This window comes from Anopheles ziemanni, chromosome 2, assembly GCF_943734765.1.
Source record: "Anopheles ziemanni chromosome 2, idAnoZiCoDA_A2_x.2, whole genome shotgun sequence".
Classification (NCBI taxonomy): Eukaryota; Metazoa; Arthropoda; class Insecta; order Diptera; family Culicidae; genus Anopheles; species Anopheles ziemanni.
In genome coordinates this window covers 77,512,547-77,528,637 of record NC_080705.1, presented here as the reverse complement: position 1 = coordinate 77,528,637, position 16,091 = coordinate 77,512,547, and the positions used below count along the sequence as shown (strand labels likewise).

The following is a 16,091-nucleotide window of genomic DNA, read 5'->3' as shown; positions in this document are numbered from 1 at the left end:
CTACACAGTTGGTGTACAAGTATATAGAAGTCGCTTGGAGATATTAATTATGGCCAGGGCGCATCGCTGCCTCAGCCGTATTTTGACAGTTCCGTTAGTGCATGTAGCGAAGGCGCATGTCAGTAGCGTCAGCTGAGGTTGTTTGTGCGTTTGGGAAGAATTTGTGTTCCCCAGTGTGTTAGTCTGTCACGTTCCGCTCACCGTTGGCTTCCATCCTTCGGCCGGCAGGGAAATCTTCTTAAAACCAATTTGTCCGCAAAGGGAAACCAACCGCTCGCCCCGTAGCGCATGCGAAGCGAGTGCACTGTGTGCGTTTACCCTCGCGGGAGAAAAATTGCAGCGGAAACGATTAAGCAAATGATTGATGCTTGCGCTCCAATGATTGACACAATAAAATGTGTTCTGTGCCGCATTCCCAACAAAACGGGGCTTTGGGCCACTGGAAGCCTCATGATGAATGCCATTTTGCATTTCCACGCACAAGTTCCGGCCTTGGGAAGCGAAACAAGAGCCTTGGAGGCTGACGGCAAAGAGTTACCGTTTTCCGTTAGCGGCCCCAGCATCCGCCTCGGTAGGTGTGTGTGTGTGTGTGTTTTCCTCAGTGCGCATCTCTTTCGCTTCGCTACCTCGCAGAAGCCTTTTCGCGGTGGGTTTAATGTGAACTGATCCCATCATGCCCCGATCGGCAGTGCCCTTCGGGACTGTGAAATGTGTTTTTATGATTATGATGATCATTACATTATGGAACATCTTTGTCGTGTTCCAGTGGCGTCGTGTCCGTGTCCGCATCGGTGAGCTTATTTCAGTGTCCGCACTAATGAAAAGGGGGTTAAAAATGGACTTATAAAATTTTACTACTCTTGCGGGATGAAGTCCGGTGGTTTTGGTTTACTTTTTTCCCGTCATCGCTTGCCGTTCGTTTGCTACATTGCATGCTTAACCCGGAGGGGTTCCCTAATAAAGCGCAGTGCAAATAGAGAACCCGGCGTATAAGCTCGGCCCCATCGATGACCATGACTCTGGCAGAAGCCAGGTGGTTTTTTTCTTGCAGATAAAAAATCGACCATCGGTGGAATCTAGGTTCTTTTCTCTCTTTGCTTGCACCTTACTCTCTTGCCAGCGCGATGCATTTGCCCCCGATCGAGCGAATGGGAGTTAAATTGCAAATTACGGCGTAAAATATATATGCGATTGCCAAGACGAAACGGTGCACTAGGTCGTCTTGCAGGATAAGGAAGAAAAAATAAACACACACATGAGAGTAACGCAGAAGGAAATGGTTTTACAACCATGCAACAGGTTCCGCCAATCGGTGTATAACCCCCCCGGGGAGCACTACGAAGTAAGCGCGCTCGTGGAGTAACTATTTCAGAGTTTTATGGCCGCGAATGCCGGGCCGTCCATTAAGGGCACCATAAGGGATCATCCGGGAGCGGAAGCGGCTAATCAGATGAATGAAATTATTCTCTTTTTCTATGCAACATGCTGCATTTCTATTGCACGCGCTTTTCCATATGAAGAATAGCCCTTCGGTTTGTTTGCAGCTTCGCCGTTTTCTCGGTGCTGTTTCGCATTAAGTAGTAGTTGTGTAGGTTTGCTTACACTTTTGGTCAGGTGGTATAGTAAAAGCTGTAGAATGTGTCATAAACTGCACCACACTCGACGTAAAACTTTTTTAGAAAACTATTTTCCTTTTACTTAATTACAAAAGTGTTGTGAAACACATGTCAATTCAAAATCAGTTTACAGTTTACAACAAAAATCTCGAGATTTGAAGTAAAACATCCTGTGCTTGGAGTAAGAACTTTTGTGATTTAAAGTTGCAAATCATGTGGTTAAGAATAAAATAATCTCTAATCTAAAGCAAAAGGATTACTGCAGCGTGTAATGAAGAAACAAGCAGAAACGGCACATGACACCGATGTCACCCAGAATGATGATAATGATCGCGACACTTGGAGCAAGTGTTTCAACTGCGATAGCAAACTGCAAAGGCACCACCTTGCGCTTCAAAGATCGAGGATATCAACAAATAAATACACATGTGCATAAAAACACCCGACACTGTCAGGTTGTTTGGAACGAGCTGTCCCAGTAGTCGAAAGACAATCTGTTCCCGTTAATCCACACACACTCCAGCCAGGATGGGGGCTGGACAAACGTCACCACAGGGGGGAATTTTATGCTCTAGCTTTTGAAAAAACTTTCCTTCTTGACAACTTCCCTCGCTCGAGAGAAGAAGCGCGCCCCGGGAATCGGGTTTCTAGCGTGCCGCGGAGGAAACCTTAAGCCCGGGAGTGCGCTACAACATTTACACCCCATTTAATGTTGTCCCCAGCGGCCATTCTCATCGGGCGAGGACCGGGCGAGATCCTTTTGCGACTCTATTTGGTGGCGCGGCCCGATGCGAACACCTGCAACTGTCGCCGCCGGTGGACAAGTGTCACTTTGACGTTCCGCAGCGTGGCCATTTACGCAACAGCAGCGGGGGGAACGCAACGCGCGCACCGATCCGGGCGGAATCCGGTCCGGGGGTTCGGGATTTTTACATAATGCCCACCTTTCTGTTTTGTTTTCGTTTCGATTCCCGCAACCTTCGCTCCGATCGATTCTGGTGCGGATAATATTGTGTGCGTCTGACTCATCATCCCGTGGCGTTTATTATCTAAGCTTCGAGCAGACTAGGTAGGTGTTTCGCAACGCTAATAAACACTTCCATAAAAGTGCGCTCCGCATAAAAGCATGCCCTTCGCCCGGAGGGCACAATATGCGCGAGCCATAAGAAGCGGACCGCACAATGAGGACCGAGCGGACCTCCAGAGAGGGTGGCCTTGAAGAGGTAGCGCCGTTATCAGCACATAAGTACAAATTTACCCTCACGCACACACACAAGGACACACATCGATCAGCTTGTGCAATATAAAGGCGATGCAAAATGAAAGAATAATGGGATTTTAATAAACATTTACCAAGACGGAGCCGACTCGGTTCGGATCGGTCACATTCCGTGCTCCGCTTCACTGATCAAGCTTTTCCGATTTTCCTATCCCCTGTGTGCAATCTTCGGAGGGGGAGGGATGGATGGAATGCAGATACAGGCGCGTGTAAGACGCCGTGCCGCGCAATTATTCGCCAACATGAGAATTATGTTGTCTTACATTCATCATAACCACCCGTGTGGCCCCGCGTGTGTTTGGTCGATCGTTTTTACTGCCCTTCGAGTGACAGAAAGGGAAATTTTAACATACCACAAGCTTTCCCGAACGAAGTATGAACAACAATGAACTGCAACAAAACTTAATATTTCACTCGAAAGTTAATTTTGACATTGTAAACAATAGTTTGTCACTGTCTGAAAAATGCAACCCCAACCATTGACCATTTAAGGGACTCAAAATTACAACCCCCTGCCATTGGCCGCACGAAAAGTCGTGAGAAAGACATTAACCTCCGAAATAATCCCCCAGCACGGAATGCGTTCGATCAGCGTTGCACATGTAAACGCTTGTAAAACATGATTGCTTCGGAGCAGCCAAATGTAACCGAAACTCCAACCATGCGCCGGAACGGAAAAAAAGTTCTTGAACACTTCCTAAAAGCATCCAAAACTCCGCGACGACAACGGCAGGGGCGCAAAGTGGTTACGGTTATGCGAAGGGCTTTTAACTGTTTTTTACACCTTCGCCATCGAATTCCTGTTTCTTGGATTCTTCCTTTGAAGTGAAGAAATACGTTTGCGCGAGCAAGCGGAAGCGCAAGAAACGAACGGGTGAATAATTCTCTCCAGGTGAGTGCATGGAGAAACGCACAACTCCATTCGCATGAAGCAGAAGTTTGTCATATTTTGACACTCTGCAGCCGACACGCGTAATTGGCAATTTTCGGCTGTCCACTAATGGACACACATACACACTAACACACACACACACACATCGGTGTGTTTTGTCAGGAACATTCCCGCAGTGAAGCATTTTCACCCGAGCAAAAAGATGTATTTACAAACCGGGTTCGTCGCTTTTTCGATACGCGCGCGAGAGTCTTTCGTTTAAACACGTGGAATGGGCCCTACGGGCATTGTGTGTGCGAACGGGAGGGGTACCGTGCCGTTTCTCCGTTGCGGCCGATCGATGAAGATGGACTTCTTATCATGCAAATGGCCGGCATAAATAACTGTTGCGAAATGCAGCTCCGAATCGCCGCATTATGCCGCTGTAACAAAGGAAACCGAGGAAGGAAGGAAGGAAGAAAAGGGAGATCTAATCGCGCGCACCATATATTGACGCCGCGGAATGATGTGTGATCGACCCGAAGGAACCCCCGTCCTTCCTCTTCTCCCCCTTTTGGATCGTTCTATTCTCTTCAAACACGAGACCAGATGGATGGTGGTATTGTTGTGTTGAAGAAAGTACCGAACCTCCCCGACTGAGCTGCCATTTTTGCATAAATATTCCGACCCCATTCCGCTGCAGCTCCTTCCCTTTTTTGGGGTCAGCTTCGGAGCGCTTTATCAGCGCGGTATAAATCACAAAAATCAAACCAATAATTTACATACGGTGGCCCGCGTTGGTTCCGATCATTCGCGATCCTCGGCGATTGGAGCGTTTTCAGGGGATGGGAAATGGAACGAATAAATGTTTATAGGTAAAACTAGTGATAAAACCTCTACTAGAGTGGTGCGGGTCGGTGGAATTGTGGCGGAGAAAAAGACAATATAAAACACTATCATCACACTGATGACCCCCTTCGGCGTGTTTTCTGGAGGGAAAACTAAGCCGTGGTCAGCGATGAGATGGGTTTTATGGGGCTTAACCCAAACCGAGCAGCGTCCGCAGGTGCAGTAGTCGCGAGGAAACACATTTTGCGTTGGAAATTTAGATACCCACCACCCGGGATCACGTTCGAGAGCGATTTTTATTAACCCATTCTCCCGTTCGGTGAAGATCGCACAAGAAAGATGCGTTCGTTCGGGGAGGGGGTTTTGTTTGCGAAATTTATTGCCGCCGCGAAAAAGATCGATTAGTCCGCGCGAGTCGCACAGTGTGCCGATCAGATAGTTCGCTTCCCGGCCCGGCTCGGCTCGGCGCTCCAGGAATCCCGGAGCTCGAGTTGCACGCCGGTTCATATCGGTATGGTACTTAATAGATTTATTAGAAAACGTCCCGCTAACGATGGCGACCACGATGGGCCGAACGAATGCGGCTCGAGAGCCCTGGCCAATAAATCTTGATGCTGATGGGACGCAACTCACGCGCACGCAGACTCCGGGGCTCCAGGCGGTCTTATGTTTTATGGGCTGCCGAAACTGAGCGCGCAGATGGATATCTTAATTTAATGCTTGGAAATAAAAACTAACCATTACGATCGCGAGATCGGTTTTCTGTTTCTTCGCCTTCACTCTGAGTCCGCAACGGGAAGGCAAAGCATGGGGTGGGGAAAGTGAAAAAAAAAACGTGCAGACAAGTGTTCCGTGGTAGCCAATTTTGACGCTTGCCGGACATACTCTCACGCACGCCGTACATTGTCATTATGGACCGGGTGGAAAATCACTAATGAAAAGTGCAGCGGCGCAACAAAAACAAATCGAATGAAAAACGGTGTCCGTTTAGTTCGTTGTCCTTTTTCCTCGGTTGTCTTTTGTGCAGAAGTCATCCCGCTGCAAAGTCTTGAATGTTTTGTTCCTATTGTGTTTCGCTTTGGACATCTCGTGGAAAAGACACGTTCCGTCACAATTGTTAGCAGGTAAAAAGGGCCGTTCGTGGACGGTGGACGGTGGAAACATTATCGAAAAAATAAATATTACAATAAAAAACATGAAACGGAAGTTCAATCCATACAGCTCATTAGCGACAAGCAGCGGTTGTGAAAAAAAGAAGCAAAGACAAGGAGAACAGAAAACGAAAAAAAATAAACTGGATCTGCACGGGATGGTGGGAAGGTGGCGCGGAAATGTCAGAACATTGTTACTTCTGGCCAACGTGCGAAAGTAATGAGCAATCGGACAAGGTTTCCACCGTTCCACAGCGAAAAGAAGGAGAACAAAACTTAAGGGACAACGAGGAAGGATGGACCAAACAGGACCCGTTCCGCCCGATGTGGACCATGAGAGTTGACCGTGGACACGGGTGACACACACGCACATTGAGCGACACAGTCCCCATGCCATTGCCATCTATCAATGTAACCTGCTTCCTTTTCAGAAATCATGACTAGCGGCCATTATCGCTTCAATAAAATTTATTGAAAAATTGTTACTCCAGACTTGCGCGCCACTTGGCGCACGGTCCTGTCGACAACACCGACACCGGGGAGGGGATATGAAGAAGGGCTGGCGTTGGTCGGTACCCAGGGCGGATGCCGCAATCCGTTGCGGGCTTGTTTATTTTTACGATATCGGCGACTTGCAGCTCGGGGGCTGACAAGTGGCCAAACGGTGTGTGCCTGGTGGCGAACCACATATAAATAGGCCTGCGCACATTTACAAGTGTGTCGCGCTTGTAAATGACTGCACCCGGGGGAGGAAGTGGTTGGCAGGGAGGTGGATGAGGGAATGGGCACGATTGATATAAAGTTTTATGCATTTTAATCCTCGTGGAGCAAAGCGCTTGCGGAACCACGCAACCCAAAACCCGGGACGACCCAAAGGGAGGGACAACATCGGGTGTGTGTGTGTGTGTGTGTGTGTGTGTGTGTGTGTATGCACCTGCATGCGCGTTGCATCGTTGTGTCGAAATATTGTGAATGGGCTCAACTTGCCTCTTATTTTCTTTCCCCTTCTTTCGATTCCTCCGAAGCGCCATCTGTTTCTACTATGGAACGTTTTGCAAATGTCCCCATGTCATTTTTATCGTATGTACTACATGTGTACTTAGGTCACAAACACACACACGTACACACACGCGCACGCACGGAATGACAGACGAAAAGTGGTTTTACGGATTGAGAAGTACTTGTGGGATTATTTCCTTTACCGCTTCAAGGGGAAAAAAAGAGGAGGAGATAAGAAAAGGCGGAAAAGGCCCCAATAGTCCCCCGTTTTCCCTCCCCCTCCCGGGGGAAACCTCCTCTCCGATTGGTCATTAGCGCCATCCGTGTCGCCATGCGGTGCTGAATGAATGCGCAGCATCTGCTGACCACTGGCGCGACAGCCATCTTGCATCGACGGTGGCAGTGACTTTGTGTGTGTGTGTGTACAGTGCCTTCCGTGGTTTGGTGGCGATAAAAATGAATAATTAATATATAAATGGCTCAATTAAATGATTTTATAATGCTGCACCCGCGGTAGAATGTGAACGTGTGTTGTGTGTCGTTGGGAGAATTTTATTTTTCCTCCATGTTGGTTGCTTGTTTTTCTCTTCCTCTATTTTTCTGCTGTTTTTTTTTAAATTGTTTTCAATGTCTCTTCTTGGATTCGATGCACGCACACGTACGGGAATAAGAATGTCCTCCCAGCCTGTCACGGTGGGCAATTAAAACTAATCGGTATCGTGAATATGCACCCGTGTACTTCCTCCCGGCAGGTCGATGTCTGCGGGTCGTCGTCATCGTTGTCGTTGTCTCGTGGTGGACACTTTTGCTGATAGTGAACACGTACCGTACACGCCACTACCGGGATTGGAACGTTCTCCGCAGCTCATACTCATTTTCATCCACTCATGCATCCACACCAGTAAGCGATTTTGATTTTGCATAAAAATTTCTTATTAATTTATTCAAATGAGTTCGCACTCAGGCTCCTACACTACATCGTAGCGACGATGGTGTCAGGGTGATAGCGGAGTGCAGCTAGCGGTTTACAGCGTTGCATATCACCGTCCGAGAGCGAGACGCTTGATCTGGACAGAGTGGTCAGAGATTAGGCCAACCACTGATTTGTTCGACTCCATTAGCTGCGGATTAGACGGAGACACACAGAGTTCCTTGTGACATCGACTACGGCCTATCGATTTTTCGACTTTCGAACTCTTTTCCTGACACCTGTCACAGTCACGTCTCAATCGAAGGTCTTACCATTCCGGTGATCGACAACCGCTCGATCGCATCCCGGTTGGTGTTTCGGAAGCCTCGCACCCCTAGGGCCTTACGGCGCTTCCAAAAAAAAGCTAACTGGGCCAGGCCATGGCAATGCCTCGGGCGAGCGTGTGGCGTGCGTTTCATAATAGACCAGCACCCTCCAACTCCTCGGGGCCGTTCCTTCGAAATGGAAAGTTTAGACGATGAATAAGGGCGTAATGAGATCGGCGATAATAAGCTGGAGGGTTTTCGGCGTTCGGTCAAGGCAAGTGCGTGTGTGTGCTTTTTTTTTGTTTCGGGTGAGCCGATGACATTCCGGTCATCCCGTTCGACCCTTGGCTTGGATGATCGGGCGCATACAAAGTTGAGCGAGAATACATCGTCGGCGATGAGTTGCCATCAATTATTGCCCAGCGGGAGGGCGAACCATCTGAGCACAACAAACAACGATGCGCTTGTTCACGGGAGATTACCATCTCTAGCGGTAGGATCGGGCCAACCCCCTTTGTGAGGTCATCGTTTGGAGGCGATCTCCAAAGGGTAACATTTGCCATTAATTTGATTTGCGCACCGTGTACCCATTTTCTCATGCCGGCGATGCCATTCTCGTAAAGTACGCGAGGTCCTGCGCGGATTCCGGGAACGAGGAGGAGCGTGAAGCGGAGCGCACACTTGACCGGTAGAATGTCGGCCACGTCGTAGATGTCGAACCGTAGTGTCGGAGCCAGGCTTAGGCACATCGGAGTGCATCACCGAGTCGCCGAAGGAGGTGGTCAGTATTTATGCAAATCGCCTCGAACTACACCCGACGACGACGATGATGATGATGTTAGCTGCGATGAGCTGGCTCTCCAGGATTCCGAGCAAAAGCACACATACACGCACACACGCGCTTGTCTCGGCCAGTGCCGGAGTGACAATAATAATTACTTTTTATCGGACAGCGCGATTCGTTGCGGTAAAACTGGCGTTTTTAATACCTAGGCATTATGACTTCATCCGCTCCATTCGCTCGGAGCTGCGTCCTCTTTAGGGTGGCTTTAGGAAAAACCCCAAAGAAAATAGAACAACCTCCGTGGAGCGCAAGTGATCGCATTTGCTCGAAACGGAATCCTTTCCTTTCGCGTCGCCATTTTAACGCGTTCTAATTTCTCCATCCGTACTTTAATTGGAGCGCGCTGGTTGAACGACGATCGGATCCGTTTAATCGTGTCGTGCTTAAGTGACACCTCACATTAAACCCCTTCCCTCCCGCTCCAACAGGTGGAGAAGTTTATTGACCAGCAACGAATCGCACCATTTAAGACTTGGACGGACTTCGATTTCGCCGCGGAAAACGCGATGGATGTCCATTGTCCGAAGAGTGGCGGCCATTTTGCGATGCGTGCGTTCGTGCGTGCATGCGTGTTTTCTGTTTTAATCACTTGTCCCTCCCTTGGGCCCTCTGCCCCCGGATGTGGCACAACAATCGGTTGCGATGACCTCCATCATTCACCGTTTCGATCGGAACGCGTGTACGTGTGTTTAACCCGGGGTGTGTCGTTTTCTTTCCTCTCCATCCGAAGCCTATCCGAAAAGTATCGCCATGACTTGCCGTGGCAAACACACATGCACACACGAAGCAAAAACACTCACGGACGCGCACCAATTTCGGTCCAATGTCCCTTTAATGAGCTGTCGTTTCATCAATTATAGAACAAATTGCGTATAATTGCAGACAGTGTGGCCGGGCAGCGCGTCAAAATGGCGCCCGACGATCACGAAGGGACACACACACACACACGCAGGGGTAAACCGATCGAACCATTTGATCGACCGACCGATCGATCGACACCCGACGACGTGGCGGCGTCAGCTTAATCGATTAACCCCTTAGCCCTTCGGTAGTGCACTCCGCAAGCGAACTTCGAAAGCGTCCATGGAAAACCCCTTCGCAACAATGTGTTTCCCCTTTTCTCTCCCCCCCACCGCAGGGGGGGTTGGGAACGTCGTCCTGGGGACGTCCTGCGGCATTATTGTGGCGACAACGTGGCCTTTCCCTCTCTGTTGGGCCCGATTCAATTGACTCACCCCCTTCGGGAACGGTTCGTTCTGCCGTACGATGATGAAGTATCAACATAAAATTATCATTAATTTGCATTCGAATTTCCCCGCCGCTGGGAATGGCTGATGGCTGCTAAGGCCACCGGCTCGCCGGGAAGCGCGCATGGGATTTACCGCAAGCGAAGCGTAATATCGTTTTAATAGTAGCCACTACAACTACCGCCATGCCGTACGCTAAAAGGTGCGGGCGAAAATGCGATCGCACACGAAGCCCCGAAGGGCGAAGGATCAGCAAGGAGGGTTAATTGTTTGCGAACATGCGTCCTGTTGATAGCAGTGAATGAACGAAATGCTTACCTTATCACAAAATACTTTAATTTGACAGTATCCCCGATGGAAAACGCTCGTGTCCCGCGGATCCTCGAATGTGTCGATCTGTAGATGCAGCGGTAAGCCCTGGAAGGATAGAAAACACATACAATTGAGTCAATAATGTGTGGAAGGGTTAAACATATCAAGCATTTTTTTTAAGAACCCTTTTTTGTACTGTGACATAAATATCAATCATTGCTCTTTCAACTCCTACGAAGGACGACTCCTGCCGGTGACGACAGTTGGCAACGGGTTTTAAGGACCCTTCGCTTAGTTCTCACATCGAAGCGTCCTAGATAAACAAACGATTACGATCGAATGCTTTTAATGTACGATCCGAGGGTAAAAGATCCTTCCTTACAATTTTTTCTCATTGCTTCGTTACTATTCTTTTCGTCATCCTGCGCGTCTTGAGCATTTTCCCATCGTTTGCTTCTCCAGCGCTGTTTGGTCAGTCGGTTTCTTGGTTTATTTTATCGTCACCCGTCATTGATTTGTCTTCTCACGCCGCCCGCGTGTCCGTTCGGTTGGTATTTTTTCCTCTTTACCAACATTAACGTATCCCATTTCTTCCTGTATTTTCTGTGCGTCTTTTTCCCAATCCCAAGAGGACTCCCGAACACCTGTCGATTCCGTTGGGCAAGAGTTGAAAAAGAAGGAAGAGCTTAGGAACGGACCGAACGGTCCTGCTTTATTTTGCTCATGAGTTGGTTTGCTTTTCTCTTATGATTATAGATATTATAATATGTTCATTCATGGATTTATCTCAAATGACAGCCAGATAAAAATGGTTGACTTGGACCTCGTCCACCCCGCGCGGTCAGTTTTTCCCATCCGATGCCGGAGTCTGCGATCCCTATTTCGGTGTCTGGGATGATGCCTTTTTGTCTCAGCTTCTTCCTTCCCCTCAAGGGGTGTTGTTTTTTTTCTTTCTCCCAGCCATTTGTCTTTTCCTCTCGGTCTCGCTTGGTTTGCTTTATCGTAGTTCCCGTTCGGTCCGTTGCCGACTCCTTGCCGAGTTCGGTGCAGCGGGCAAATGTCCGGTCTCAACCAACCTATGCGGGTCTTGAAAGCCATCATAATGTAAAATAAATAAACCGTAGATTCTTGTTCTCGCTATCTTGATGTAACGTCTCCGTCTCCGTTCCGTGGACGCTGGTGGTGGAATGTTCATGGCAGCTCGCCGGGTCGCTGGTAGCAACCAGTGCGCCGCAGGAGAGCGTACGATCAAATGTCAAAAGTCTTCAACACCAACCAATGACATGCAGCTCCCCTCCCGCCCCCGGTCGACGTTTGTCCTCTCCGAGGGGCAAGAAGTTAAACGGACGTTTTAAGAGATCCTGCCTTTCGTTGGTCCTCCCTGCTGGTGCTTGATTCAATTTCATTCCTAAGCGAGACGCTCGAATGCAGCCACGCTAATTGGGTACGCACTGTTCCGAAGGGGAAGAGGCCGAAAAATCCATCGGTGGGATCCATTCGACCGAAACACAAACCGTGCACGGGCACGGGAATGCTCTAGATTCGGGAAGTTGATAGACATCCCCGAGCCCCGGAAAGCATCGCGGAAAAACAAGGTGATAGATACTATCGATGCTCGGGTTCGCGGTAGTCAAACGGAGGTGAAGGTATCAGTCAACTCGTCAAAAACTCCACTCCTCGGTCAGGTCCCGGCGGTCGGGAGATCTGATCGAAGCGAAATCTGTCCGACCTAGACGGAGCGGGCAGGTTCGTTCGCGTTATATCACCATTAGCATAACCCACGGATCAAGCGAACACACGCACCTGAACGCACATGTCATAAACCGCTGAGACGGCAAACTGGCCGCATGACCCCGAAGACACCTCATGGGAACTTCGATCGATTCCGGCCGAAAGCCGACTGCAAAAGCGAGAAAAACATCAACCTTGAGCCGAGCCGCGACCGAGTCGAGCTGGGCAGAAATATTTAAATTTAATCTTGTCGTTAATTACTAGAAAATGTATTGATCAATCAACGATTCTGACGTTTCGCCTTCTGTCGACGTTCACGGTCGGAGGCGAGCTGCTGCGATGGCTTCATTATCTCGCCGTTCCGTCCGTCGGGCCGGATGATCGGATTATGATAGCATATGGTGGCGGGTTTGGATTAAGACGATTCTTGGACCGTTCGTTATTCCTTTTTTACCCCTAAAGAGTTCTCGTTTACCATTTTCGTCCACCACCAGTTCCCGTGGGTGATGGAATCCACATTCACGCAAAAATTGGGGTTCCAAGAATTCTACCTGTTTCCTGTTGTTTGCGTTTTCCTTTCGTTTTATCCCAAAAGGCAACAGATACAAAAATCGATTGAATTTCGTTGCAAATGTGACATTTGACAAACATGGATAGATTAGCACCGATTGTTTTATGGTGCTTTGAAAGATTCCTATTAATAAAACCCACCGGGAGAACCTTTGCGGAATGGTATCGCTTATCGGGGGCATAAAATGCAACTTGGCATTTGGAGGAAAAGTATTCCAGACTCATTAGCGATATGGATGCAATAAAGTGTGATAAGCTGGTGGGTAGCTATCGTTCGGTCTCTTGTCTTGCTGAAGAATGGTCCGTTGTTAATACGTAAGATCATCATTACGCGTTTGAAAGTCCTCCAGAGAGAGCGAGATAATAGCTTCACGCGGGTGCTTAACCTAACAAACTCACAAACAAAAGCCTCCTTCCAACCGGGGAGGGCACTCGGTACAACATTACGCGCCATAAATTATCATCCTCAAGCCAACAGTTCTTCGTCGGGCGTGCGCGCCCGTTTGCCTCAAACCAGCGCAAGTAATTGCTCATTATCAATTTCAACATAATTTGCCGATGATGAACAAATAATCATATAATGATAATGATCCGCTGGGGGTGTTGTGAGTGTATGCGCGTGTGTGGAGAGTCTTTTACGGTGGCCATTTGCTTTGCGGGGCCCAGTTTTTAAACCACGTAGCCTCCATCCATCGGATCGTTCTCAAATGGCCACAAAAAGGATGCGATTGTTTCACCCGTGCTGTCTTCGGCTGCAGCATCTGTTGGTTCTGCTTCGCGCCGGGATGATGATGATGACAGGCGGTAACTAACTACTCGCTACTCAATCATTCAAACCTGTCAGCGAAAGGCCTAACCGCCTCCCCGCGGCCCGACGAGGCACAAGAAGGGGAGGGGGAGGGGGAGAGAAAAGGAGAACGATGTGGGGTCGTTGGGTGCGTGCGTGCAGCGGACGGTCGGTTTTCGTAAGCCGACAACCTGGTTGGCGATCCTCGAAACGTTCGGTGAAAACTCACCGAGGTCCAGTCACGGCGGTGAAAACGCGTGAAAGTGGTGCACCAACGGCGGCACCCTTCCTCCCACCCGTCGAGGGGGGGAGGAAGTAAGGAGGAAAAGCGCGAGATCACGGCGAGATAAGTGCTCCACTTGGCCCGATCGATCTTGGCGCGATTGGCGATCGCTCGAGCAAGCAACAGCCCGGGAGGAGGTGATCGATCCGCCAAGGGTGTGGCGGGGCCCGGGGGCCATGACTTGGCTAAGTAATCAATTATGAGCATTATGACGGGCCACTGGCAACAGGAATGTGTGCCGGGCCGGAGATGGAAAACCAAGAAAGGGAGGTCCTCTAAAACCAAAGCAGGCCAAACGCGAAGAGTTGGGTAAGTGTTTCTCTTTTCGCTTTCTTTCTAACCTCGACCCCTCGCGGATGATGCGAGTCTTCTTTAAGGATAGCTTTGGTTCATGTTTAAATTGATTTTCATTTTATCTTTGTCACAGTTTTTAAAAATAGTTTTGTTCCATCCATATTAAAAACAGTAAATAGAAACATTATAATTGGAAAATATTGTTCAAGGAGATAAATATTTACCTTCACACCCTTTTGACTGCTGAAATCGGTACTCAGGCACTGCACGGCGACATTGATCTGGAAGAGGGTGAAGAGAAAAGAGAAAACAAAATAGATAAGTAAAATAAATTCACACACAAGCAACGACAAATCACCCCGCGCGATGCACACACGAGCAAGCGAAGGAATAAATGATTGAACATTGCAACAGATCGGAAAAACGCAACGCGATCGTACAAAGTGCACACAATGTAGCGCCAAAGTGGCGATTGGCGATCGTAACGATTAGTGCAAAATGTTGCCCCGGGGCCGGACAGGGTGGGAGCTCTGGAGGGGGCGGGAACAGGTCGGCATAGGCTTAGGTGCGTTCCAATCGCAGGTTGACAAGCCGATGGCATCGCCGTACTTTATCATGCGGACTCGACGATCCCCCCCCCCCCCCCCCCCCCCCCCCCACCCGCCCCCTGGAGAAGGATAGTGTCGCGGAAAGTCGCCATCGGTTTGGTGGTTCGATAGTAAGATTATTTTAATTTATATATTAGTAATCATTCACTCTGGGAAAGGGGATATTGGTGGGAAATGAAAGGGACCTTATTGAGATTAAACACTGTAGAAGATGTTTGCCGTGCAAATTGATAGAAGAGAGGAAGAGTATCTGATTTCGATTAAATAAATCAAAGTAGTTAACCATTCTTCTAGGTGATCTACTGATTGAAACCTAAGGAATAAAAAGTTCAGTCAATGTTTTAAGCTTTTTGAACAAATTTTAAAGCTTTTTAAGAGAAGCTATTTTAACTAGAAAATATTAAATGAGTTGTCAAAACGGTGAGGAATTAAAACAAACAATCATTTTAGTTGCCCTTCAAATCTTTAAAAGCTCTAGTTAAAAGCTAGTAGTTCAAATTATTTTAAGACTGATTCATGTTTGTTAAAATTGTTATTGCTACTTTTCGATTTTGTTCAATGTTTTTCATTTGTTTAGGGCGAAAAATATAGTTGAAACTTCCTCTCCCTGCTTCGACCACCGACGGGAATTGTATCCACGTGTGTACCATTCCGTTTGACACGCGAACGACCGCCTTCCCAGAAACGCTTCACCTGCAACACCATTTGCGAGTGCAAACGCTTCCCGAGGAGCATTCCCAAACCAGTTCCGCCGAGAACCGTTCGGTTTCGGTTCCGGTTTTCCTCCCACGCGCGAAGTGTTTACGATTAGGCGTTGCGCAAAACCCGGCAGTTAATCATTGGCGCAGGTGATTTGTTATGACCGAATGCGCGCACGATGCACGCGTCTTCCGTAAGGGCCGTCCGATTAAGGACCGTCGGAACCATCGCGGGGGGGGAAATCACGGGCCCAACAGGACGATGTCGAGGCACGAGTGTTTGAATGCGGCTGCGAATGTGCCTCGGCGTGGAAGACGACGACGACGATGATGATGATGATGATGAGTGTTATTATTATTGCTTTTATGAAGACCGTTGGCCGCAACAACGATAAATGGCCGTCCGGTGGCTCGGTAAACAGCTCCGGCAACAAGAACGTCATGTCCATGTCGGCAGGCCGAACATTCCAAGCGGCTGAAGATTCCTCCCTGTCCTTCGGTGGCCGAGCCAGTACGTGGTGGCACGGAAAACACCAACCGTCGGTGCAGGTGTCTCGAGTTTGTCTCACCTCTTCTTCTCAACCTCGACTTGACGAGCGAAGGGTTTGTTTTATGCGCGCGCTCGCGTAAGCATTGCTTGCTTGGTAACACCATCCTGGCCATCAGAAACCGACCCGAAAGGCTGAACTCTGCGGTCTAAACGCGGGTCTGTACCT

General features: G+C 48.8%; 1 protein-coding gene across 1 annotated transcript in view; it reads right to left on the bottom strand.

Annotated features, from left to right (window-relative positions):
- Positions 1-16,091, bottom strand: part of LOC131293928 (protein grainyhead) — a 133,491-nt gene that overhangs the window by 5,034 nt on the left and 112,366 nt on the right. The window contains exons 9-10 of the mRNA XM_058322337.1: positions 14,294-14,350; positions 10,411-10,509 (exon numbers count right to left, since the gene is read on the bottom strand). Coding sequence (XP_058178320.1) covers positions 10,411-10,509; positions 14,294-14,350 — 156 coding nt within the window. The remainder of the gene's footprint in view (positions 1-10,410; positions 10,510-14,293; positions 14,351-16,091) is intronic.